A 26,491-nucleotide genomic window follows, 5' to 3' on the forward strand; every position below is an offset into this window, starting at 1 on the left:
TGTTGTAAACTTGTAATCTGTGTATTTTGTTGTGTTGGCCGGTGAAATTTGTCCTGATGAAATAATAAATTTACCACGATTTCGTAACCACATCGATTACAACAGTCATTGACACTAGATAAAATTTCGAATAGCCTGAGATAAGTTTTGGGGGAAAATTACAGTTTTCATCCATCAAGTTTGCATTGATTTCACATTTGGTCATTTATATTCATAAAAAACACATTTGGTCCTTCATGTTTTAATAATTCAACATGTTTGGTCATTTCCGTCAATTTACCGTTAGTTCGTCAATTAAAGTAGCGACGGGGGCACACTTGATTCCGTTAGAATTAACGAAAAATTGACGGAAATGACTAAAGGAGTAAAGGTGTTAAATTTTGGAAACATGAGAGACCAATTGTATTTTTCGTAAACATAAGGGACCAAATGTGAAATTGATGCAAATTTGAGGAACGAACAAAAATGTAATATTGATTGCCAGTCCAAGTAAGATATTGGGGAGGCCAAATTTCAATAGGACCACTTATAAAGCGAAGAGTACAACAACGGTCAAACATTGCAACAAAATGACTCTGTTTCAGACAGTTATGGAATACGTTGATTGGTTCTTACATACTCTTTCAACTATTTTCATTGACTTTTTGAAATACATGATGTATCTTAATTTCAACGGTACAAGAATACTAGTCAATTAATATATATATTTTTTCATGTTTTTAATTATACAATATTGTATAGAGGGTGTTTGCTTACGTTTATAAGCTGTCAAAATGAGTTGATAATACAAGTTTAAAAATAAGCTGCTGGTAAGCAAATAAGATATATATTTTTTAAAATACATCTATCTCATTTTTTATTTAAGATTTTATATTGAGTGAAATTAATTATAAATTCATTATCCAAACACTTTAAAATTAATTCTAAAAATAATACGTATAACAGCTTAAAATAAGTGTAGCAAACGTGCCCTTAATTGTCACATTTCATAGATTTGAAGCCTGAATATATTTAATTCAATTAATTTAAATCTTGTTGAAATTGAATTCATTTAAAATAGTCATGGTTTCAAATAATTAGCACTTACGTACAATATATTGGCTTATCCTAATTATTGAACTCATTGTAATCACATTACACATACGAACATATTATTATTATTTTTTGTTAATAAAAGAACTCGCAATCAACTATATAAGTTAATTGGGATTTGAGTAAACCTACGCTCTCATATAATGTTTGCAAATTATACGAGAAACGTAAACTATATTAAGCTAATCATGTGTGACAAACTCGACCTAACGACAGTTGACAAGAAAATTCAAACGTGAGTCAATCGACACAGACTCAATTGCTCCAGGTGCCTAACAAATTATCAAACAATTGACTTGTCATAATATTTAATTTGGACAAGTCAAACCCAAATTCAATTTAAATTAGTTATGAAATGGTCATCATTCCTTCAATCATCATCAAATGAGGTTAACCGTTAATCTCTCTCTCTCTCTCTCTCTCTCTCTCTCTCTCTCTCTCTCTCTCTCTCTCTCTCTCTCTCTCTCTCTCTCTCTCTCTCTCTCTCTCTCTCTCTCTCTCTTCTTGACTCGCTAACGGAACGCGGCGTGAAATTTCAAAACTATTGACACTTAGTTTCCCAATTTAGTATTTCTTGCCCCTCAATTTTCTATATATATCACCCCAATCCTTACAAACTTTTTTCCTAATTAAACCATAACAAAAGAGAAATAAACACACACACACACACACACACAACATATATTATATACAGCTCGAATTCTTTTTATTCATTAATTTATTGATTTATTTAGAGTGATCATATATATTAGTTACTTGCCGCCTCGCCGGAGAAGAAAAAAAATGGCAAAGGAGCGGACGTTGGAGGCAACCTCCACATGGGCGGTGGCCGTCGTTTGCTTCGTCCTCGTCGCTATATCAATCCTCATCGAACAACTCATTCATCATACCGGATCGGTACATATATATATATACCATAACTACTAGTTTTCCAATATTTTTTTGCACACAGTAAAAGGTTTTACTATGTGACAGCAAAATTCAAACATAGTTATTGAATTAATGCAGTGGTTGAAGAAGAAGAGAAAGCCATCCATGTATGAAGCACTAGAGAAGATTAAAGCAGGTTTATATACATAATAATTATAAATTACTCTCTCTATATATATATATATATTTTCAAGATTCTTTTTTTCAATTTACTAATTTTTTTATATTTTTTTTAATTGGTGGAAAAAAAGAACTTATGCTGTTGGGATTTATATCATTACTACTAACAGTAATGCAAGAAACAATAGCTGATATTTGTGTACCAAGAAGTGTTGCACATTCTTGGCATCCTTGTAGTAATTACAAAGATTCTGAAGTGTATGATGACCCTTGTATAGCAAAGGTAATTAATTAATTATTTAATTAATTATTTTTTTAATTTAATTTAATTAATTGATTTTTTTGTGAATGTACAACATTTGTAGGGGAAAGTACAATTTGTATCACCATATGGGATACACCAACTCCACATTTTCATATTTGTGTTGGCTCTTGCACATGTGCTCTACTGTATTGTAACTTATGGATTGGGACTACTAAAGGTAACTAATTAATCCACATTATCTTAATTAATATTTCCTTAATTTTCTTTTTAAATTTTAGAATTATATTATTTATATATTTGAAAAATAAAATGGTTTGGAATTATTAATGCAGATGAGGAAATGGAAATCATGGGAGGATGAAACTAAGACAATTCAATACCAGTTCTACAATGGTAATTACTCTGAAAATTAATTAATGCTTGTAATATTATAAATAAATAAGTATTGCAATGCTATATATATTTTTTTTGGCGCATTTACTGTGTGTGTTTTACACGCAGTTAAGGTGAGTTCATTTTGGAAATGTGGAGATCCCATTTGATACATTAAAAGAAAGATTAAAAAAAACAAAATAGTGGTCAAAATTTTAATTAGATTATATAAAATATTATTTTACCTGTGGCTGTGGATTTTGATTATATATTTATTCAATTCATTGTCCGTCAAATATATACGCTAGAAGAAAATTGCAATTTTAATCGTTTAAGTTTGTACTGATTATATATTAGGACTTTCATGTTAAAAAAAAACATATTTAGTCATTTATATTTTAATAATTCAACACTTTTTTGTTCTTTTTTCGTCAATTTATCGTTAGTTCGTCAGTTAAGCAAGTGATGGGCCAATGCATGTTTCCTTTAGTACTAACAAAAAATTGACGGAAATGACCACAAGTGTTGAATTTTTGTTAGGGGCCAAATGTATTTTTTTGTAAGTGGGGACCAAATGTGAAATCAATGCAAGCTTGAGGGACGAAAAGTCGGAAACTGCATTTTCCCTTATACACTAGCACTTTAATTTGGACACGTTTTGTGGGGTGCTTGGTGTATTTTTTTTTTTAAATAGTAATGATCAAAATTCAAAATTTGACTTGTGAGATTTTTTTAGTTTTTATTTATATTTTATTTTGACCCTAGACTTTTGATTAATTGTGATGTAGACCCCGAAAGATTTAGATTTGCGAGGGACACGTCATTCGGACGTAGGCATTTGCATTTCTGGAGCCGCTCACCTGTTCTTCTCTGGATAGTAAGGCTTTTCAAATCCTTTTTTTTTTTTTTTTTTTTAATTATATTTTTCCCTCTAAATATTTATGCCAAATATTATTTTTTTGAAGGACAAACTCGTAAATAATTATGTTATTCTAAAGCACTTGAATTTATTCTATATTTATTTTTTTAGGTGTGTTTCTTCAGGCAATTCTTCACATCAATTGCAAAAGTGGACTACTTAACCCTTAGGCATGGTTTTATTATGGTAACAAAAAAAAAATAATAATAATAATAGTTAATAAAAATTAATATAAGATTAGTAATAAATATTATTATAAACTGTTGCATTTGGATTGAATTTCAGGAACATTTAACACCTCAAAGCCAAGAATCATTCAATTTCCAAAAGTATATAAACAGATCACTCGAAGAAGATTTCAAAGTCATCGTCGGAATAAGGTTTATATTACATTAAAAAAAATTATTTTTCGGCTTAAAAATTATTTATGAATACACAAACTGATTATTTGTTTATGTGCATGCAGCCCTGTAATATGGTTGTGTGCTGTTACATTTCTCCTCACCAACACGAACGGTCAGTCGAATTAACATATATTTATTTATTTATTTATTTATTAGTCCATATAAATCAAGAATTTTGCCTAATTCTCTTTCCATAAACAGGGTGGCAATCGCACTTTTGGCTACCGTTTATCCCGTTAATTGTGAGTAAAAAAAACCGATTATCGTTTCATTTTACGCAGCTCTATAAGCCTAAAAGAGTTTATCTTATAACCTCGATTTTGTTTATATATATATGTGCAGATAATTCTTTTGGTAGGAGCAAAGTTACAAGTAATAATAACGAAAATGGGAATAAGAATTCTCGAGGGCGGAGATGTAATAAAGGGCACTCCGGTGGTTCAACCGGGCGATGATTTGTTCTGGTTCAATAGTCCACGTCTGCTCCTTTTCTTGATTCACTTCGTTCTTTTCGGGGTACGTTTTTATCCTTACAAAAGAAAAAAGAACACGTGTTTATATTCTTTAAACATTTGTCGCTCGAGAAATTCAGACAACCTTCATTATCATTTTATTTATTATTATTGTTCTGTTTTTTTTTCTTATGCAGAATGCATTTCAACTTGCCTTCTTTGCTTGGAGTTATGTAAGTACTCAACTTTAAAACTATATTCACCATAATAAAGCTGTATATAATTTTGTCTGATAATTTATTTATTTATTTATTATTTAGTATGAATTTGGATATCCCTCTTGCTACCATAAGACTCTGGAAGATGTGATCATTAGGATTGCAATGGGGTAAGGTTTCATTTGTATGCATTGCTATTTAATAAATCATATATATATATATATATATATATATATATATATATATATATATATATATATATATATATATATATATATATATATATATATATATATATATATATATATTGATTTTATTTTTATTTCAATAATCTCAATAAAATAATATATTCTTGATTTTTTTTACAGTGTGGTGATACAGTTTCTTTGCAGCTATATGACGCTCCCTCTCTATGCTTTGGTCACTCAGGTAAACCCCGTTTTTCGGCCTCAAAATAATTTTACGTTCATTCCGATTTCTAAATTTTTTATTATCGGAATACTCACTTTCAGTTCATCAAAATATATTAATTCTAATCTGATCAGTTCGATTTTGGAATTTTAGATTTCCATTCTCATTTTCTTGACCTTTTTCTTTAAAAATAATCAGATGGGCTCAAAGATGAAGCCAGTCATATTCAGTGAGCAGGTGGCATCAGCTTTGCGAGGGTGGCACCATGCCGCCAAGAAGAACGTTAAAGAAGGGCGGCAATCAGCCAACACCACCCCGTTTTCCAGTCGGCCCACCTCCCCATTACACGGAAGCACATCACCGCTTTATCTCTTGCAAGGTTATCAACCATCTTCATCGTCTCCCAAACGACTATTAAACTCCACCAATGAACTCACGACCACCACTGGCGGTGGTGGTGGTGAGACGTCACCCTCAGCCTCGCCACGTCATCACCAAGACGTGGATGATTTTAACGTGAACGGCAATACTTATTCGGGTGAGATAGTGATGGATGTTGAAGATTCTCCACAGCATGCAGTTAATATTAGTTTGAGTGATTTCTCTTTCAGACAAAAGGGGAGTGGAGGAGCCAACTCAAACTGATTAAAGAGATTTTTTATTCTTTCTGACAAATTTAATATATACTTTGTACAACTTGAAAATGATTTTTTCCCAGACATTTGTAATATTAATAATGTTAAAGTATTTTGTCACTTAATAATTTATATGCTTACCACACATATGTAATCGAAACATAAGATGAAACAAAATTTTCCCTAATATAAAATTAAGCCCAAGAAATTACTTATCAAGATCAATCAAAGGCTATCGAACGGGGCCTAAAGAAACTAGACGTTTTCTTTGAATGACGACCCGGTTAAGGGTGTGGCTAATTTGTAAAAATAATAATCGCCGCTTAATCATCGAGGCTAAAACCGAAAACGAGTACAAACGAAAAAACATGCATGTTAATAAAGCAAAATCTGTAAGGATCATAATCCACATCATCACAAGTATATATATATATAGACAAGAAGCTTGTAATAAGACAGAACTGCAAACCATGATAAGTTTTCATTTTACGAGCTTTTTAGACATTTTCTGATGCATCTGTTTGTGTCTCTTCTGTTTTCCCTGTAGCAGCCAATCTTTCTTCGAGTGCTCGAGCACCTCTTTCCCTGCAAATTAACAAGATAAACCATTCCGTAAATAAATTCCGGGTAAAGATTTTTATTGACAGAAATTAAAATTAGTGGGACGGAATTCGTTAGTGAACCCAGAATTAGCCTTCAGGCTTCAAGATTAAGTATATACCTCCTTATATTAAAACTAATTAAACATAACATTCTTTTATAATGAGCAACAAACGAAGATTACCTCCTTCTAGAAGCTTCAACGGAATCCGAACCAGACAATGATGCACCTCCTAAAGTATAGCCATTCTCATCAGATTCAGGTCTTTTTCCACAAAGCATCCGCTCAAAAATTGTAGCCACGGGATCAATTGCTGGTCTGAATTCCATATATTCAATTTATTTTACGAAATGAAATTGGAAATATTTAAGTTTACAATAAGTAGGGAAAAGCAGGAAACTACCTTAAAATTTCGGGGAAGAAAGTCGAGAAAGCAAATTCATCACTTGGATCGCCTCTTAATTTTGTCTCTGGTTTTTTCTGCCAGTACCTGAGATAAATCCAACCTATACAGGTGCCAAATATTACCGTCGGAAGATAGGATGTCGATTCTTTCACGAAAAAACTTAGAAAAACGGACACCAATAAGGCTAAGGAAGGCAGCCACTGCAAGAAAATTGAATTAAATATAGATGAGAAAACGTAGCCTGTTAAATATTAAACCAACTGAAAACTTCCAAGATAAATTAATGCTTCGTACTTTTGCTTTTATCTTTAACAGAAATAACTCTTGGTCAGGTATTAACTGTTTGATGCCGACTAAAAACCCTGCCAGGACCCCTTGGAAACCAGAAATAGGTAGATAACTACAAAAAAAAAAAAAAAAAGAAAAAAGAAAAAAGGAAAAGCAAAAATTCAGAATTAATTTAAATCCACATATGCCGGTATTGAATTTTACTGGACAACAATAAAATTCAAATGTTGCAGAAAATGCGGGTGGTGCATCACTTACAGGTACAATTCCTGAGTTGTTATGTAGTACAAGGAAATAGCTGTGATGAAAACGCAAGCTGATGTTAGGAAGTTAACTACAAAGATGAACTTTAAAAATTCCCTCGAACCCCATATAGGTTCAAGCAATTTCCCGATGAAAAGTAGACCGATCGTGCTGATGACCACCTGCAAAATATTATTGATGTGTGAAAAAACTTACGTATAACGAAGAAACGGGACAAGAATCAAGTTAAATGGTAAAAAAAAAAAAAAAAAAAAAAAAGAAAACATACATACATACCCCATACACCGACTGCTCAACATAACCAGCTGAAATAAGATTCCAAACGAAAGGAATGGTCCTACAATAGATTGAATTAAACAAATGGGAAGTGTGTCAAACTTTCGATCTTTGAATCTAACTAAACAATTAAAGTTAAAACTATCCCCGTAACAACAACATGATCAATCCTCTTCATAGCTTCCCACATGCCTCGTAGTTTCAATAATGCCTAATCATAGAACTAAATCTTATTTTCTTAGTTTTATCTGTAGAAGCTCAAACGACGATGGGAATATTTAGATTACGTATAAAATTTCACACATCTCTGTTTCTCTAACTGTGTCTGTATCTATCTATCCATTTCCGAATCAACCAAATCGAATTCAATTTCTCGACAACAAGTCAACTAACTGTCCTACATTACAATAGATCCACCCACAATTATTCGAAAATTCGACAACACCCAAAGAATTTTCTCAACCCAATCAAAACATCTCAAATAAATTAAGAAAAATTACACATAAACAGTTGATAAAAACATCGAAAAATATGTAAAAAATCAAAGAGATAAAAAAGTGTACTTGGCTGGGATGAGAGCAAGGTAAGAAACAGTGAAAGGCAAAATATGCACAACAATGTGGCCGCCAATTAACACCACAGCCAAACCCTTGCACAGCTTCGTAAATCCTGTGGAAATGCTCATCCAGCCCTAAATTATTGATCAAAAAATAAACCCTAATTTTCAGATCTGATGATGCATGCATTAATCAACATGTACAACACGTGTATATAGATATAGATAGATATATACATAAATGCATGTATATATATGTAGGAGTGAGTGCTTACTCCTGGGAGCTGCGGAGAGCTCATTCTGTGGTAAAATGGAGTTGGACTTCAAAATATGGTTTGATCTGAGAGAAATTTCGAACGGGTAGTGATGATGTATACATACACATATACATATATGTATGTTTATATATATATATATATATATATTTTAAATTATCGATCTGAATTTTGTTAAGTGTATATATTAGTATAGAATTCTTTGATTTTGAAGCAAGAGGAGTAGAAAAAACGTGAGCTCTGAAAAAAAGACGGTGGCTCAATTAATTATGCAGGGATGTATTTTTGGAAAATTTCAGTTTCGCCCCTCGAGAGTTAAAGAATTGAAAATGACCCTATTAATTAATTTAATAGGTCACATGACTACAAGGAAGTTAGGCAAAAATTGGCATATCTAGGATTATATTTCACTCATTTAGACCAAAAATTAGTATATATATCCACGTGTATATGTGTGATTCTACAATAGGTAGCAATTTGGCAAAAAAAGAAAAGAAAAGGATGTAGCTGCCATAAATTTGGAATTTATGGGGTCAATACCTAATATTAAAATTTGAGGAGTGTATGTGTGTAAATTCTCGAAAATTTTATAAAACTTTGACCCGCTGACTTTAGCTTAAGCAGAAGTAATATTGTGAAGTTCCCGGGAAAAAAGATTCTTTTGAACTTCTTCTCCATTCGCTTTCGAAAAAATAATGTAATTTTCTTGATTTTTTAATCTATTAAGTTCTTAATTTTAACACTCTTTTCGAGTGTAAAACTGTTGTTGGAGTGTTTCTTCTTCTTTTTCGTTTTTTGTTTTTTTGAATGAAGGTAATTCTGCATCACCCAGTCATTGTATATCACCTGTTCGACAAAATTCCCCACAGAGGAGAAGAAAGACTTCTAATACTTGTTTGTCATTCCGATTATGGAAAATAGTTTAGCCGTGTAGAATGTATTGATCGAAAATGATCCTGCTAAAATTTAAGGAAGATTCTGGTAATTTTAATTCTTGAAAGAACTGCTATTAATCGTCGTTTTTTATTTGTATTAAGAGTTTCTTAAGCAAATGGCAATGGGGAGGCACAATGGCAAGAGACTCACTAACTCGATTATCCAGTTCAGCCGCTTCTTCTCTTCTGGCCCCTTTGACCCTCCTCCCGTTTTTCCTCCTCGCAGAGTTGTTGTAACAGGTACTTTCCGTTTACTAGTAATGTACAATAATGAAAACGTAATGAACTTCCGAGGGGGTCACTGTAATTAGGTAATTAAATAATAAAGCAAAGTCAGTCCTGATTTGTTTCGGTGATTATATATCTATCGTAGGTTTAGGAATGGTTACTCCGTTGGGTTGTGGTGTGGAAGTCAATTGGAAGCGTGTAATAGAAGGAGAATGTGGGATTAGGGCAATAACTGTCGAAGATCTGAAGATGAATGGATTTGATATCGAGACACAGCTGCTTACTTTCGATCAATTGACATCCAAAGTCGCTGGAATTGTACCCTGCGGATCAAAACCAGGTGAATTCGACGAGGAGTTGTGGCTTAACTCTAAGGTAAAAGTTGTTTGATTTTTTTTTTCATTTTAGATTTTCAATTATTTTTTCAGAAAAGTCGGGTTTATCTACAATTTTGAGATTCTATTTTTCTACCTCCATAGGAGCATAGGTCAATTGCCAGATTTATAGGGTATGCGTTATGTGCGGCTGACGAGGCTCTAAAGGATGCAAATTATATGCCCACCGAGCAGGATGAGAAGGAAAGAACGGTATTAGTGTGTTTTTTTTTTTTTTTTTTTTTTTTTTTTTAATTAAGTTTTTTGTACTTTTGGAATTTGTTCGTGAGTTCTAATTTATGAGTTTAAGACAAAATCAGGGAGTTTCCATAGGTGCAGGAACTGGTAGCATCAGTGATATATTGGATGCTTCAAGACTGATATGTGAAAAGGTTTGATTTTTTTTTACTTATTTTTTAGCTGCGTAATTAATTATAATATGATAATCTAGATATGTGCTATTTCTTCTTTCGATTCATGCTAAAAGTTTCGTAGAGTCTGAAACTTTTGCGAAATTTATAAGTGATAAATATAATAAATTTACTTACAGCCACTAGTAGAAAAATGGCTTTTTACTACGATCATTAACCGTAGCAAAAGGTATCAAATTCGTACTAAAAAGCTTTTTGCTACGCATATGCTACGAATTTGCCCCGTAGCATATACGGGCGTTACAAAAGCTTTGCTACGGTAAATGACCGTACCAAATACTTTTTTGCTACGGTAAATCCTAGTATTTACTACGACTTCAAAATTGTTCCGTAGTAAAAAATACCTTTTATAACGGTTTTTTACTGTAGCAAAAAATTTCGTAGTAATAAGCAAATTTTCTACTAGTGAGCATTGTTTTATATATTAAAAGCATTGGTGAAATTATTTATTTAGTTTCCGTTTTCTTTTTAGTGCAGAAACTACGCAGGCTGAGTCCATTTTTCATACCAAGGATATTAATCAATATGGCTTCGGGCCATGTGAGTATGAAGTACGGATTTCAGGTATGCAGTTAATGAATTCTTTTTTTATTTTTTTTTCTGGAAAAATGTGAAAATTTAAGAGGACTCGTCATTTTCAGAGCTAAATTTGGGTTTAAATATTTTCAAATTCGATTACATTTCTTGGCTTCAAGTCTGTATACGGTCACTTGGTCGTTTAAAGATTCATTTTTTTCGTGATAAAGAAGATATTATTATTTCGAATATCAGGGACCGAACCACGCTGCAGTGACAGCTTGTGCTACCGGGGCCCATTCTATCGGAGATGCTGCGAGAATGATTCAGTTAGGAGATGTTGATGTTATGGTTGCTGGTGGGACCGAGGCAAGCATAGATGCTTTGTCCATAGCTGGATTTTGTCGGTAATAAATAACGAGCCTATTTAGCCGTTCTTCCTTACAAATGTTGTCTTATATATATTTCATTAATGTAGGTCAAGAGCACTGACAACCAAGTACAATGATGTTCCTGAAGAAGCTTCTAGACCTTTCGATTGCGGCCGTGATGGATTCGTGTAATAATGCCTAATATTTTGTGTATTATAATTTATAATATAGCTGTTTGAGTCTTAATTAAGTAATACTCTGTTGAAACACAGTATAGGTGAAGGTTCCGGAATCCTGGTTTTAGAGGTGCGTACTGTTCTGTTACAAGTATATCAAAAATCGAGTTTTGTGTTTCTTGTAAACAAAAATGCCTGTTTATTATTGAAACCTTTTGTCACACCCTTTGTTTTTTTTTTAATATTTAAGGAGATGGAGCATGCAAAGAAGCGAGGAGCTAAAGTATACGCAGAGATTCGTGGTTATGGCATGTCGGGTAATTTCTCCTAACCATAAAAAAAAAAAAAAAAAAATTAATGTTCTATATTCACAATTTTGCCATTTTTGCTTTCTTTAAGGTGATGCACATCATATTACTCAACCGCACGCTGATGGAAGAGGGGCCGTTTTGGCCATGACACGTGCTCTGAAGCAGGTAAATCGACTTACGAATTTTCTAATATTGTTCATAAAAATATTACTCGGTGAAGAAAAATGGAAGACGAAAAAAGAAATGTAGTGTTGGTGATTGAACTGTGATTTGCAGTCTGGACTGAACCCTAACCAGGTGGATTATATCAATGCACATGCTACATCGACTCCTTTGGGTAAAATTTTAAGTTCCCGTTTCGATTTCGTTTCGAATTTTAAGAAATCTATTTAATTGTACGATAAACCTCGTACAGGCGATACTGTAGAAGCCAAGGCAATTCTGTCTTTGTTTGGCAGTCATGCAGCATCGGGTGCTTTGGCCTTGTCTTCGACAAAGGTAAAAAAAACGTAATAATAATAATATCAACGAACAATTTTTATTACAAAAATACCGGAAAATATTCAATTTCACCGAATATAGATCAGAATGTAAATTATGTAACTCTCGGTTTTACTGGTGATTCTCTCATTAGGGTGCTGTTGGACATCTTCTTGGAGCAGCTGGAGCAGTTGAAGCGGTCTTATCTATATTAGCTATACACCATGTAAGTAAATCTATGTTGTTGAGGCTAATAAATTGCTTTCTTTGGAAAATCCGAATAAGCCCTTTCCGAAAAATTTCGATTTCTTTCGGAAGTGAAAAAAACCAGGATTCGGTTCCAAAAAAAAGATTCGGAAAAAATCAGAAATCGGAATTTCGAAAATTGGAATGAAAAAACTCGTTCCGAAATGATAAATTTTCAGACCGGAATCGGCAGAGTTCGGAAACATCAAAAAAATTAATCACCTGAAATATAAAATGCAATTTTTGGAGAAAAAAACTAATCAGAATTTTCAGAAATTAAAATCGGATCGAAAATTGAAATCGCATATATATTCCAATTCCTATCCAAAAGAGTTCGGAAAAAAATCGGAATCGGGATTTCGGAATGAAAATAATTGCTCCAAAATCGTATAATTTCGGATCGGAATCGGCGGAAATCAGAAATTATGTTCCAATTTCTATCCTAGGGGTTAGCTAAGAAATTCATCTCCAAATTATCGTAATATTCTATTCGCATTTTACGTATATAGCAACTGCTTCCGTGTTATATGTATGTTTTAATTGCAGGGAACTGCACCGTTAACGCTCAACCTCACAAAACCGGATCCCGTTTTCAATGGTGAGTTTGTGCCATTGAGTGCTTCGAAAAACATGGCTATTAAAGCGGTTCTGTCGAACTCTTTCGGGTTCGGTGGAACAAATTCATCGCTGCTGTTTGCTGCTATAGATTGAGGGAGGGCATCATGAATTTTATTATACTTAGCTCTATTTATTTAGTTGCAAATTTTATTTTTATCTTTGAATAAATTGGCTATTTGGGTTTCAGTTTTGGATAAATTATTTTTGTTTTTTTATTGCATAATAATTCATGAGCTTCCATGAATAGGAAACCTCTATATAAATAGGATGTATACCAAAAAGAGTAAATAAAATTTCACAATTTTGAAAATAAAAACAAAATAAAACCCATTTCTAAAATTTATTTATTCGTTATTATTATTCATTTAACTGAAAACGACTAATAAAAACCAATCACCATGGATTTTTTTTCTTCATTCGCTCATAAAGTCGTTTTTCCTTTGCGGCCCGATAAAAGATTGGTATGGTCACACGCACAAATCGCACCTTTGCAATATGATTTTATTAAACGTGAACCATAAACCTTTTCGCAAGTTGCCTTGCACTTGGCTTCATAACATTTGGGTAGAAACGGCATCGGTGCCGCATTAGTCATCGTGTCTGGTTGAAATGAAACGTTCATTAAAAACACGAGCATGACTATGAACACCAAATTCAAAGTGCGTGACGACGAAACCATTCTTGTAGTAATTTTTTTTTTTTTGGAGTAAGTAATTAATAATGTAATTGAAGGTTTTAATAAGAGTACATGGTGTCAATGTTTCAAGTTCCTTGGGTATTGTTGTGGAAATTTGGATTTAATTGTATGTTTTCAATTCTTATAAAAAGAAAAAAAAAACAAAAAGGGAAATATAATTAATGCGAATTGCTTAGTTTTAATTATGGAAGACACTAAAAAGTTTATTAATTAATGCTTTAAAATTTGCTGAAGTTAAGGGGGGGGTAGTTGAAGGTTTTAATAATTTAAGGGGTATGTGATGCAAAATGTATAGTTTACAACTTACATTGGGCTTGGGCAACTAGGTCAAGGCCCAAGAACGGGCAGCAGCTCCGGGCAGGCAAGCCAGCTATTTGGGCAACCCGGAACCAAAGGAGCATGGAAAAGGATCCGGAAAAGAAAAAATACCCGGGTGGGGCTTTTGACCCGTTGGGCTACTCCAATGACCCGATAAAGCTCCAAGAGTTCAAATTCTAATATACTTCAATTTTATCATTCAAACTTTAATTTACCCAATTTTACCAATTAACCCTTTTTTTTATTACTCGTGAGATTCCACCGATAAGAAACCTCGCACCAAAAGACGAAATCCCTCGCCCCTAGGGCCCCCATCACTTGGCTCGACAAGGATTGATGGAGGAATGTAAATCATAGTAACTCAACGGCCCGTTAAGGTAGCGGACTCGGACCTGATGCCCACAAGGAACCAATCTCATTGGAGTTGAAACCTCTATTTAATACAATCAAGACCAAAGGGAGTACATAAAAATTCCTTTTTATTTAAAAGAAATGGAGTATATAATAAAACTCCTTTTTATTTATTTATTTATTATTACTATTCATTTAACTGAAAAACAACTAACAAAAACAAAGCAATTTATTTGTCTTCACCATATCACCATGGTTTTTTTCTTCATTCGTAACATCCGCATACAAGTTTCGTTAGTCGTTTATTTTTCTTCATTTGCGGCCCGGTAACATATTAAGTATGATCACACGCACAAACCGAACCATAAAGTACTTTTTTGCAATAAGCTTTTCTTAAACGTGGCCCATAAACCTGCTCGCAAGCAAACTTGCACGCAGCTTCATAACATACGCTGGGAATAATCGGTATCGCATTGGTCGCCGTGTCTGGTTGAAACGAAACGTACATTAAAAACGTGACCATGACTATGAACACCAAATTCAGGGTACGTCGTAATAATGTAACGATACTAGAGTAATATTAGGAGGAGATGGAATTTATTGGCTATGTTTGTTACGGTTTTCGAATTCTTTCCACACTTTCCCCAAAACGAAAATTATCTTTCTACACTATTTTCAAAAACTTTCCCCAAAACAAATTCAAATATTTCTCTCTCTAACAAACATGATTTGACCGCTACAGTGAAAATTGTCTTCACTAAAATACAAAATCAAATCACTTTATCTTTTAAATTCTTCTTCCAAAATACCTTTTTCCAACACCTTTCAGACATGATTTGACTTGCTACAGTACAAATTGTCTCCTCCCAAAACACAAACAAACTTTATTTAATTTTCAAATTCTTCCCCCAAAACATCTTTCCCCAAAATAAAATGGAAATGGAAGCCCAAAAGCTTACCAAACATAGCCATTGTGTTTATTGGTGAGAAATTTGGTGGGTATTTATGAGTACATGGTGTTATTGTTTCAAGATCTTTGGCCATTAATTTTTTGTGGAAATTTGAATTTAATTGTGTACAAGTGAATTATAAGTTGATATGAGAATCCACTTATAAGACATGCAATTTCGGAATAAAAATAAAGGGCGAAATGGTAAAATTCTAAGTGGATTCTCACATAATAGTTAATTGTGGATATGCATGTACTCACGTACATCCATGTGTGTGCGCGCTTAGTGACTGGTTATTTGATAACATCAACGGTTCGCAATCTTGCGATGTAAGTAACCTGGTGTAGCATATAAATCTCTCGAGGATATTTACTCAGATTATGACACGTTATTTCGGAAAATAAGGGTCAAATCTTGAAATTTCAAGAATAGATACAAGAAATTCCCAATTTATGATTTTTTTTTTTATCTGGAATTACAATTCTGCCATTTTTAATTAATACAAGGGTCTGAGCGCAAATTGCAAAATTTATATGTTTTCAAGTATTCAAAAAAAAATTAAAAGAGAAAAAAACATTAATGAAATTTGCTTAATTTTCATTTAAACTAGTCTTCACGATACCGTGTTTGATAAAGAAATTCGTTTCTAAATTACTTAATATGTTTTCTGCATTTACGTAAATTAACAACTGCATTCGTGTTCGATATTAGAAGTACGGGAGTTTATCGAACACAAAATCAATCATACGCGTTATCGGAATAAATTCTTGCTTTAGCTTATTATACGCATGTTTTAATTGCGGGGAACTGCACCGTTAACGCTCAACCTCACAAAAGGAGTAAATAAAATTTTAGAATATTGAAATAAATAAATAATAAAAACTTTAATTGTTTTATTATTATTCATTTAACTGAAAACAATTAACGAATACGAAGAAACTTGATCATCACCAATCACCATGGTTTTTCTTCCTTAGCTTCATAAAAGTTGCATAGTCGTCGTTCTTTTCATTTGCGGCTTGATAACATAATTAGTATGGTCGCAATCACAAACAGACCCGAAAATCGTTTTTTTGCAGTAAGATTTTATTAAATGCGAACCATAAGCCTCCTCGCAATCAGACTTGCACTCAGATTCACGACATCTGACTAGAAACGGTATCGCATTAGTCATTGTGTCTGGTTGAAATGAAACGTACATTAAAAACGTGACCATGACTATGAACACCAAATTTAGGGTACGTCGTTCCATTCTTGTAATTAAAAAAAGAAAAGGGTAATAATGTATTTGTATTTGTTTGGTGAAAAATTTGGCGGGTATTTATAGTAATATTAGGAGTACATGGTGTTAATGTTTCGAGATCTTTGGTTATTTTGTGGAAATTTGAAATTAATTTGTACAAGGGAATAAGTTGATATGAGAATCCACTTACATATGTAATTGAGGAATAGAAATAAATGGTAACATGGAAAATTCTATGCTACACAGGTAGGGGTGCAAGTTGGAACGGATTTTCCAATTTCCGCCGGTTCCGATCCGAAAAGTTCCGATTTTGGAATAACTTTTTTCATTCCGACTTCCGAAATTCCGATTTCCGAAATTTTCCGATTTTTTTGGATTGGAATTGGAATTATATAAAATAAATTTGGAATTTCCGATTTCCGATCCGATTTAATTCCGAAATTAATTCCGAAAAATTCCGATTTTTTTCCGAAAAATACACCTATAAATAGTATATATTATATAATACTTATTTTCCGAAAAATACATCTATAAGTTTTGTTTTAGGATTTTGACATAATGAATTGTCGATAGAAATTTTATTGGATATTATGCTGTGTTTTATTTATTTATTTTTTTGAACTGAAATTTAGTAGTTATTAGTTTTACTTTTATCGACGTGGATGCTCTTATTTTCGAAAAATTATGAACAATTTAGAAAATTTCGACTAAGTTTTGAAATTTTAAAGGTTATGTGATTTCCGATTTTTTTCCGAAATTCCGAAATTTCCTGGCCTTTTGGAATTGGAATGAATTTTTAGATTCCGAAAATTTTGGAAATGGAATTGGAATTGATTTCGTACTTTCGAATTTTTTTGGAAATTTTCCGAAAAAGCTAATTCCGATCCGATCCATCCGACTTTCACCCCTATACACAGGATTATTTGCAGGGAGTAATTGTTAATCGTAGATATGCACATAGTCGCACACATCTAACCATATCTACAGTTAGCAATCATCCAGCAAAAACTAAGAGATATATAATAATATTTTTTTAATTATTCATTTAATTGAAAAAATAACTAGCAATAATAATAAAAATAAATAATAATTGTCTTTCATCAATCTATCCCTATTGCTTATCTAACTTCCTTCATAACAAGGGCATAGGAGTTTCGGCGGTGGTTTTTCCTTTACGGCCCGATAAAAGACTATGCACACACGTGCAAATATCTCCGAAAGGTGTTTTATTGCAATAATGTTTAAGTAAATGCGAACCGTACGCATTCTCACATAGAGTCTTGCACTCGGCTTCATTGCATTTGATTATAATCTGCACTGCATTGGTCATCGTTTTTTGTTGAAACGAAACGCACATAAAAAACATGACCATGACTGCGAACACCAAATTTGCGGTACGTGACGAAGACATTTCGTGTAAAAAAAAAAATTAAAACTAATTATGTAAAAATAATATAGTGCTAATATTATTGAGGGAATATGGATTTGTGTTTTTTTTTATTAGAAATTTGGCGGGTATTTATAGGAGTAGTATGTGGTGTTAATTTTGTTTGTGCAAAATTGAATTTGATGATATGAGAATCAATTTAGACTTGTAATTTGTGAAACTTATATATTTAATTTATAAAACAAAAGGGAAGAAATCTTCCCCTTTCTCCATTCTTTATTATATATTTTTTTAATGGGAGATTTATTTCCTTAATCCCACGTGTTTGCTGCTTTTATTCACCTATAAATATGACAATATAATAATATTATTAATATTGAAAGTGCATTTTTTAAAAAATTGGTATATTTTTTAATTAAATTTTGGAAATTCAAAAAATATATTCTAATTCCGATCGATTTTTTTTCCAAGAAAAATTAACCCTTTTATATTTTTATGATTTAAAAATATTTTATTATAATAAAGCATATATTTATCATCTGTTATTTTCGACATTATTTATTTATATTTTCAGATAAATTAAACCTCAATTTATCTCGATTCGGCCTCTATATGATTGATTGGCCCAGCCCATATTTTTTAATATTGCCCATTGTCCCACTATAACTTTTCTTTCAAATTCTCAAAAAAAAAAAAAAAAAAAACACGAAAAAACTTTCTAAGTGTTAATTACAGATAAACCCCTCTGAAATAATGTAATTAGAGAGTGTTCCTTCCTACATTTCACATTTACATTTACCTCTCTCTGAAGCGCCTTTTTCGGATGGAATGAGGAATTTATAATTTAAAGTTTTAGTTGTAATTATAATTATAAATTTAATTTTAATTTCCAATATTAGTAATAAAAAAAATCAAAACATAATCAATATAATAAATTATTTTGTACTAGTGAATGATCTAAGTACTACACTGTATTTTTTTTTTCAATATTTTCTTGATTATTTAAATTTACATTACCTTGGAACTGATTGTTTAAATTCTTTTACTTTTGGGTAAAATTCATTTTGCACCCCTATACTATGTAAAATATATCATTTACCCCGTAATGTATAGAAAATATCAAATACCCCCTTGTCGTTAGCCTTTTTTTGCCTAATTACGTTAGTCAAACCCTAACCGACTGTTGCAAGGAGTTGATGTCTATTTTCTACGAAAATACCCCAAAAAGTTCTCTAAATATAGTCGTTGCTTAATTTTTGCTATTTTTCATCAGACTTTTCAATATTTTTACTTTTAGCCCTTTTTCACTTTATTTGATCATTTTTCACAATTTGTCACCCTTTTTTATTCTATCTTTGCATAAAAAAAAACTGCTTATGGATAGATAAAAAAAGAAAATAGTAAAAAAAATTAAAATTTCTAATCGTCAAATCTATTTCAAATAAAAAAAAAGTGGTAGAACAGTGACACGCTATGCTGCACGGACACTTCTAGGAGGTGAAGAGCCGTATCCGACACCTGGACACGCCCGAACACCTCTCGGACACCCGTGTCGGGCCGTGTCGTAATTTCGCTAAAAGTAGGACACACGTGTCGAGTAGTATTCGCAATTTTAAAAAATTTGGGACATGGCTCTTATGTTTTAAGAAAAAGATCTAATAAAAAATACGCATTTTCCTTTCTTTGTAACACATATTTCCTCTATCTTCTTTGAGATTCCATCCAAAAGTCCAAAACTCTAGCGACAACGGTGACCAAGAACACGAGCAGCAAGGGCGAGCGGCTCTCTTGTGCGATTTGGCGACTTATAAATATATTTTTACAATTTATAGATATATCCCTATATTTCTATAATTTATAAATATACCCCTATATTTTTTATATTTATGCGTACCCCGCGTATCCGTATCCTAGTTTTTCTGGAAATACCGTATCACCGTGGCCGCATCCGTGACCGTGCAGCATAGGTGACACGTCATCTAATAAATAAAATAAATAGTAACGAGGACCGCTTTAATTTAGTTAGGGTTTCTGTAACCAAAAAAAAAAATAGGGTTTCAATTTGTAGGTAAGTAGTAATTAATGTAGGGACAAAAAAGACCTGAATATGAGAAAGCATTACATACATAGATGCCAGCACAGATTCGAAACAATATACTAATTATTAATATATATATTAATAATATATATATATATATATATATATATATATATATATATATATATATATATATATATATATATATATATATATATAATCATATCACACATGCACCAAACAATTTTCTCGAACCAAAACAAACCTAATCAAACCATGTTTATACATCTATCCTACCCTAGTTAATATTGAGAGAGAGAGAGATTAATTAGAGAGATTTTAGAGAGAGAGATTAGAGAGAGAGAGAGCGAGAGAGAGAGCACATGACACAGCTGCAGCAAAAATCTCATAAATCATCATTTCATGCTTGTTATCTACCTGCGTGAAAGTATATTATTTTTCCTGTGTGCAGTTCGAGGCAAATATATATATATAATTATGTATATACATACAGAACCAAATTTATAAAGTGATTAAAAAAAAAACAAGCATGTAGTAATGCAGCATGCAACTCTCTTTACATTTTCCAATACAACCTATACATACACACACACACACATGCATACTAGTCTATCATGAGAGAGTAGGGTTGAACACTAGGGATACAAAAAGGGCAGGCGCACACACACACACACATCTATACACACAGTCACACACACATATATATGCATGTATCTATGTATATATTGTGTATGTATATATCTCCACCCACACCACATACACACCTGACAGAAGGATTCCCACACTTGTTCCTTCCAACACTATACACGATAAAATAACTGTTTCCATTTCTCTTAAAGCCTTCCTCTTTTCTTTCTTTCTTACCATTTTCCCTTTTCTAATTACTTTTTATTTTATTTTTTTATTATAATTTTTTTCCCCTAGCCCTAATTTTCAGGCAACCCTAGCTAACTTGGGACAACCATCAACTCATGTTTCCCACCCTATTAATTGCAACCGTACCCTATATCAATATACATGCACTACTATATGTCACTAATTAAATTAGGGTAAATTACAAACACCCCTGAGCTATGATCAAATTACAAAAACCCCCCTCTTGTTTGGATAATTACATCTACCCCCTCAACTATGGGTTTTTCTTACACCTCCACTCTTGTGGTGCCAAATTCAACATAATCATCTAGATTTCGTGGGATGTGATCTAGTTTGTACTCGTTTTGTGTAAAAATACAGTTTCCAATGCACCACAAACTGATATATATAAGCTAAAAATCACATATTATGATCATCTTGCTTCATAATGTAGAGTTTGAATGGGATAAAACGGGTACAAAAGTGATAATATTCCATATAATCTCGAAAATTCCACTAAATTTGAGGAGTTGAGGGGGTGGTTGTAATTACCCAAACAAGAGGGGTGTTTTTGTAATTTGATCATACCTCAGGGGGGTGTTTGTAATTTACCCATTAAATTATTGAAATTCAAAGTACTATAAAGCAAATTAAAAATAGATGTTGGTTTTTTTTTTAATTTTTGGGGGGCGGATATGGTCTATATTTTGATATTATCGATTTTAGTTTTCTTGAGAAGGGATGGTTCTGTACACTGAGTAGATCGTTACCATTCATCTACACACCAGTATTTTATATATATATGTGTATTTTTGTGTGTGAATAAATGGGATCAAGCTCTTTACTAGAATTGCCATGATTATAATTATATTAAAAATAGGGTTTCTAGCTAGTAGCAACTTAATTAATGTGAACATATGGTAATGTGCTTCAAGTTTGGTGTTGAAATAACGTTGGATAAGAGATATCAATTTACTCTTTGAATTGCTCAAAGATAATTCAAATCTTTAATAACACAACTTGGGAATAAGATAAAAAAAAAAATTAAAAAAAAATAGAGCGAGAGAAACGAATCGAAAACGTTCTAATGATATTGAACACAAAAGAACAAAAAATAAAATAAAATAGATAACGAATTGACTTTATCTTGTTTAGTTGATACCTATATATATATATATATAACAATTCTTCAACCCACTAAAATTCAAAATAAAACTTGTTTAATTAATTAGGTGAAACTTAAGTGTCCTAATCACATGTTTCCAACACTAAACTCATTAAGTTAATTGAAGAGATCAATGACAGTTATTAAACTCACAACCACCCCCACCACCCCCCCTCCCCCACACCCCCAAAAATTATTTTTTAAAAGAAAAAGAAAAAAAAAAAGACAATTGAGTAGCAACATAATTTATGAATAAATAATATGCAGAAAACAATGATGGTTTCCATGTGAGCAAATAGTTCTCTTTATAGCTGATTATATGCTACATTCATTGTAATGGGGTGCATCAGAAGATGACAGTTATTATGCTTCCTCACTTTATTGTAAATAATTATTTTATTTTAATTTAATTTAATTTAATTTTATAAAATATATATATATATATATATTTATTTATTATTATTCTCAAAGGTTGTAGGTGTGTCTTTTCTTTGTAATAGTTTTTCAAATGTCATGTAGTGACCATCAATATATCCCTGGAGAATTTTAACTTTTCTGTTGGTCTTTTTATGCAAATTAAATAACTATTTAATTAATTAGTTAATAGAGTGTTTATGATAACTTTTATTTATTTATCAAAATAATAATAAATAGAGGGGACAAAGAGGGTTTTAGTTGTTGAGCTCAAGTTGATTATGGATTTGTTTATTGAGTGGATATTTAAGATGTGTTAGTTGTTGCTTTTTTTTGGATTTTAATAGCTTAGGAATTTACATCTTGCAAGTGCAGATTATTGTTTAATAATTACTTCCTTGGTTTCTAATTAACTGTCGTTTTTCAACTTTACACAAGTATTAAGAATATCAATAAATGTGTCTTGATTAAAACACATTAAAAATACTAAAATAACCTTGATCATTTATTAATGTGATTATATAGAGTTAATTTTGCAGTTGAATTAATAAGGTTAGAAAAGGAAAAAATTGCATTTAATACTGTATTGAAAATCTAAAATAATTATGAGATAGATGGAGTAATTAATTAGGTGAGTTTATTCAAGTTTGAATAAAATGATACAATTTTTTTTAATGTTTATTCAAAATCTAAATTCTTTACAGTAGTGTGTATCTGGATTTTTAGTTTTGAAATCAAATGATAAAACTTTTCCATCATGAGATGTTAAATCATCCCAAACTTTTGTCTTTTGACAAAAGCTTTTATTTATTTATTTATTAATTTTAATCATTTTTGCTTCACCCATACTTCAATTTTATCATGGTGTCAAAATATTTGTCTCTTTGAATAATTTTTTTTTTCATGTAAATCTAATTTTCATTTTAAATTAAACATTAAAAAAAAAATTGCCCTTTTATGGTTTTAACTTGTTATAATTCATGCATATTTAATTTATTATTTACTACTTATAATTTGGGTTTTATACTGTTAATTAAAATGATATAAGTGGCCAGCAAAGTTTGTTAATGACAATGATTAGCAATGAGGAATCCTACGTTTGACTGTTTGACTGATGTGTCTTTGACTTTTAATTTTGCATGTTTGAACTTTGTCACTCATTTCTTGTCAAACCTACTTTTTTGACTGATTTTATTTTATATTAAAATATTAAATATAACTACTTTTTACACATATATATGCTCTGTCAACATAATTAACCCTTTATAAATTATGACTATTGTCGAACTAAAAAAATTAGGTCGTTTTATCGAATTGGGACCGAAAGAAATCATTATTTAACCGAAATTATTAATTTATCGAGGTTCTATTGTATGTGGACGATAAACCATAAGCAAAATTAATACTGACGGTTTATTCGAACCTTGCACATCTCGTAAATTTTACCACGTGTACTGGCAACTACACACTTTACACATCAACATTTATACGTTTGTGATTGCGTAAAGATCAATCGTATAAATTACCTACTGTATATCACCGCATGTAGAATTTACGTACGTCTACAAAATATATCTTCAATTGACGACCGGTTTTGACCTAATTAAATTTGATTCGTGTGTCTAAGTTTTCTTTCTCTGTTACAAACAAAATTAAAAAAACAAAAGATATCTCCAATTGACACACTATTCTATTACAAATTAAAAACACAAAAAATATATTATTTTCCTTTTGACAATTTGAATTCACGAGATTTACGAAATCCGACAAAACCCAATTGAATGTGCGAAAAACTCATTATTTATCACTATCCAAATGAAACCAACATTTAATTTTTCAAATTTTCAAATTTAAATGATTTTCTATTATTATTATTATTATTATTATTATTATTATTATTATTATTATTATTATTATTATTATTAATAATATTATTGAAATGTAAAAAGAATAAATGAAATAATAAGACCAATATGGTGGAGACCATAGACATATGCATAGACACTATTACAGTACCAAATTGTATGCAAGATCTGACTTTGCTTAGGTGTAATTGATGTCAACCCTGAAATTCTATTGGTCAATTTTTATTTTATTTTTATTATTGACAGCAAAAGATTCTCATAAGATATTGACCATTCAAAGGTAACAACAATTTTGGTTAGACGTGTTATAGTTTCCTTGCCCTTATGTGGCATTGTGACCGTGCTACTTATATTAATTCCCACAACAATTTTAAGTCATAAGATCTAAATAAATACATACATCATAGATCTTGTGTCTTTCAATTTACAAATTCATATTTCTTACATAATCATAAATCATTAAATTACTAGCTAGGGACATGCTCGTTAAATAATTAGATTACCTGCCGCCGATTATATATGTGCAATTGATAAACATACATTCTCGTATTATACGAGAGATGTAAACTGTACTAGGCGAACCATGTATGACAAACTCAACTTAATGAATGTTGACAATGGAATTCGAACATGGATCATGACGCATATTCACTTGTTCCAACTGTTAGGTTATTCTTTACGGGACAATGAGAGGTCTAATTAATATACAATCTTTCACTAAGGCCAATTAAGAGCTCATTTTATGTTGATAAATTATTGCACTAACTAATTATTTAATTAATTATTGATTACTCATCTTATTTATTAAACATAAGACTCATGTGAGTATTTGATTGTTGTCCAGAGATGGAGATCAAACAGAGTGGATCGGAATTAGAACTAATTCTAATTCCATTCCAAAAAAGAAGAATTGGAAAAATCAAAAATCGGAATTTTAGACATTGTTCAGGAATTTCCGGGCCGGAATTCAAAAACATATATTTCGTATTATAACTTTTTTTCCGGAAAACATCACATTTTTTGAAAAATTGGAATTGGAATCTGATACTAATTCCGGTAGAAAAAAATTGAAATCAAAATTTCAGAATTCGAAATTAACAAATTTGTTCCAAAATCAGAAAATTCCGGACTGAAACATCAAGAATCGAAAATCTCGTTCCAATTTCCACCCCTACTCGAGTCCGAATGTTTAGGATCCGTGTGCCCGTAACGTAGCCTTCATTATTTCTGTACGTGTCCATGTGTCGCAATCCATGAGAAACTTTATGAAGTAGTGATCATATTCTAGTATAAAATAATATGAATATTTAAAAAATAATAATTTATTTTGGGGTATAATAGAAATAAAATGTAAATGTACAAAAATCAAACACTCCATTTTGTCTTAGCTCTTCCCGTGTAAAAATGGGTCGGTTTGCTGAAGAAAGTACAGTTGATATTTCAGTTACACTAGAGTAGCATGTCTTATTACAAATCCCTAAAACATATGTCATATTAATAATTTAGTTAATTATTCGGTTTGTTTTAAGACAATAAATCAAGAATTAATCTATTCTTTATAGGGGGTGGGAATTGGAATGGATTTTCCGATTACCGCCGACTCGAATCCAAAAAGTTTCCAATTTTTAAAAAATATTTTTCAATCCGAACTCCAAAATTTCGAGTTTCAGTTTTTCCAAAATTATTTGGATTGCAGAATTGGAATCCATATGAGATTCTGATTTTTGATCCGATTTTAAGTTCCGAAAATTCAATTTTTTTTCGAATATTACACTTAAACACCAATTATTATTGTGTATTGTATATTTTAGGTGACAAAAAAATAAAAATTTCCGAATTCCACTGATTTCAATCCGATTTTTTTTTTTTTTTGAAACGAGTCTTTTCATTCCAATTTTCGAAATTTCGATACCGATTTCTTTTTCTGAACAGAATTGGAACTAGTTTTTCACTCTCGAAAAAAATTGAAATAATTAAGCAAGGACTTTTTTCCAATCCCAATCGTCCGGTTTACACC

The 26,491-nt window shown here is 31.5% G+C and overlaps 3 protein-coding genes across 5 annotated transcripts; 2 read left to right on the forward strand and 1 right to left on the reverse strand.

Annotated features, from left to right (window-relative positions):
- Positions 1-1,692: 1,692 nt before the first annotated feature.
- On the forward strand, positions 1,693-6,012 carry LOC105955318 (MLO-like protein 6). Of its 2 annotated transcripts, XM_088820115.1 has the most exons (15): positions 1,693-1,989; positions 2,101-2,158; positions 2,274-2,425; positions 2,508-2,624; positions 2,740-2,800; positions 3,568-3,656; positions 3,810-3,884; positions 3,984-4,078; positions 4,165-4,214; positions 4,304-4,344; positions 4,445-4,618; positions 4,752-4,787; positions 4,875-4,942; positions 5,141-5,201; positions 5,382-6,012. In XM_088820115.1, the coding sequence occupies exons 1-15, from the start codon at positions 1,876-1,878 to the stop codon at positions 5,826-5,828; spliced, it is 1,638 nt and encodes a 545-aa protein (XP_088676241.1). In that variant the 5' UTR covers positions 1,693-1,875; the 3' UTR covers positions 5,829-6,012. The 2 variants fall into 2 exon arrangements, with proteins under 2 accessions (XP_088676241.1, XP_088676242.1); XM_088820116.1 differs by lacking the exons at positions 5,141-5,201; positions 5,382-6,012 and having other exon boundaries at positions 4,875-4,946.
- Positions 6,013-6,175: 163 nt separating this feature from the next.
- LOC105955535 (rhomboid-like protein 19) lies at positions 6,176-8,726 on the reverse strand. Its single transcript, XM_012979278.2, has 8 exons — positions 8,485-8,726; positions 8,217-8,344; positions 7,654-7,714; positions 7,372-7,538; positions 7,120-7,225; positions 6,823-7,025; positions 6,603-6,737; positions 6,176-6,403 (listed from the first exon to the last, which is right to left on the reverse strand). Exons 1-8 carry the CDS (start codon positions 8,506-8,508, stop codon positions 6,316-6,318), a joined length of 912 nt encoding a protein of 303 aa, XP_012834732.1. The 5' UTR covers positions 8,509-8,726; the 3' UTR covers positions 6,176-6,315.
- A 376-nt stretch (positions 8,727-9,102) lies between these two features.
- On the forward strand, positions 9,103-13,414 carry LOC105955397 (Beta-ketoacyl synthase). 2 transcript variants are annotated; one of them, XM_012979112.2, is made up of 15 exons: positions 9,103-9,181; positions 9,522-9,659; positions 9,793-10,022; positions 10,127-10,234; positions 10,342-10,413; positions 10,930-11,016; positions 11,224-11,375; positions 11,447-11,527; positions 11,612-11,645; positions 11,766-11,832; positions 11,915-11,991; positions 12,103-12,163; positions 12,242-12,324; positions 12,461-12,532; positions 13,099-13,414. In XM_012979112.2, exons 2-15 carry the CDS (start codon positions 9,536-9,538, stop codon positions 13,261-13,263), a joined length of 1,413 nt encoding a protein of 470 aa, XP_012834566.2. In that variant the 5' UTR covers positions 9,103-9,181; positions 9,522-9,535; the 3' UTR covers positions 13,264-13,414. The 2 variants fall into 2 exon arrangements, with proteins under 2 accessions (XP_012834566.2, XP_088676243.1); XM_088820117.1 differs by having other exon boundaries at positions 9,130-9,297.
- Positions 13,415-26,491: the final 13,077 nt, after the last annotated feature.

The sequence above is a fragment of the Erythranthe guttata genome, chromosome 6 (assembly GCF_056151865.1).
Source record: "Erythranthe guttata isolate IM_541 chromosome 6, IM_541, whole genome shotgun sequence".
Taxonomy (NCBI): domain Eukaryota; kingdom Viridiplantae; phylum Streptophyta; class Magnoliopsida; order Lamiales; family Phrymaceae; genus Erythranthe; species Erythranthe guttata.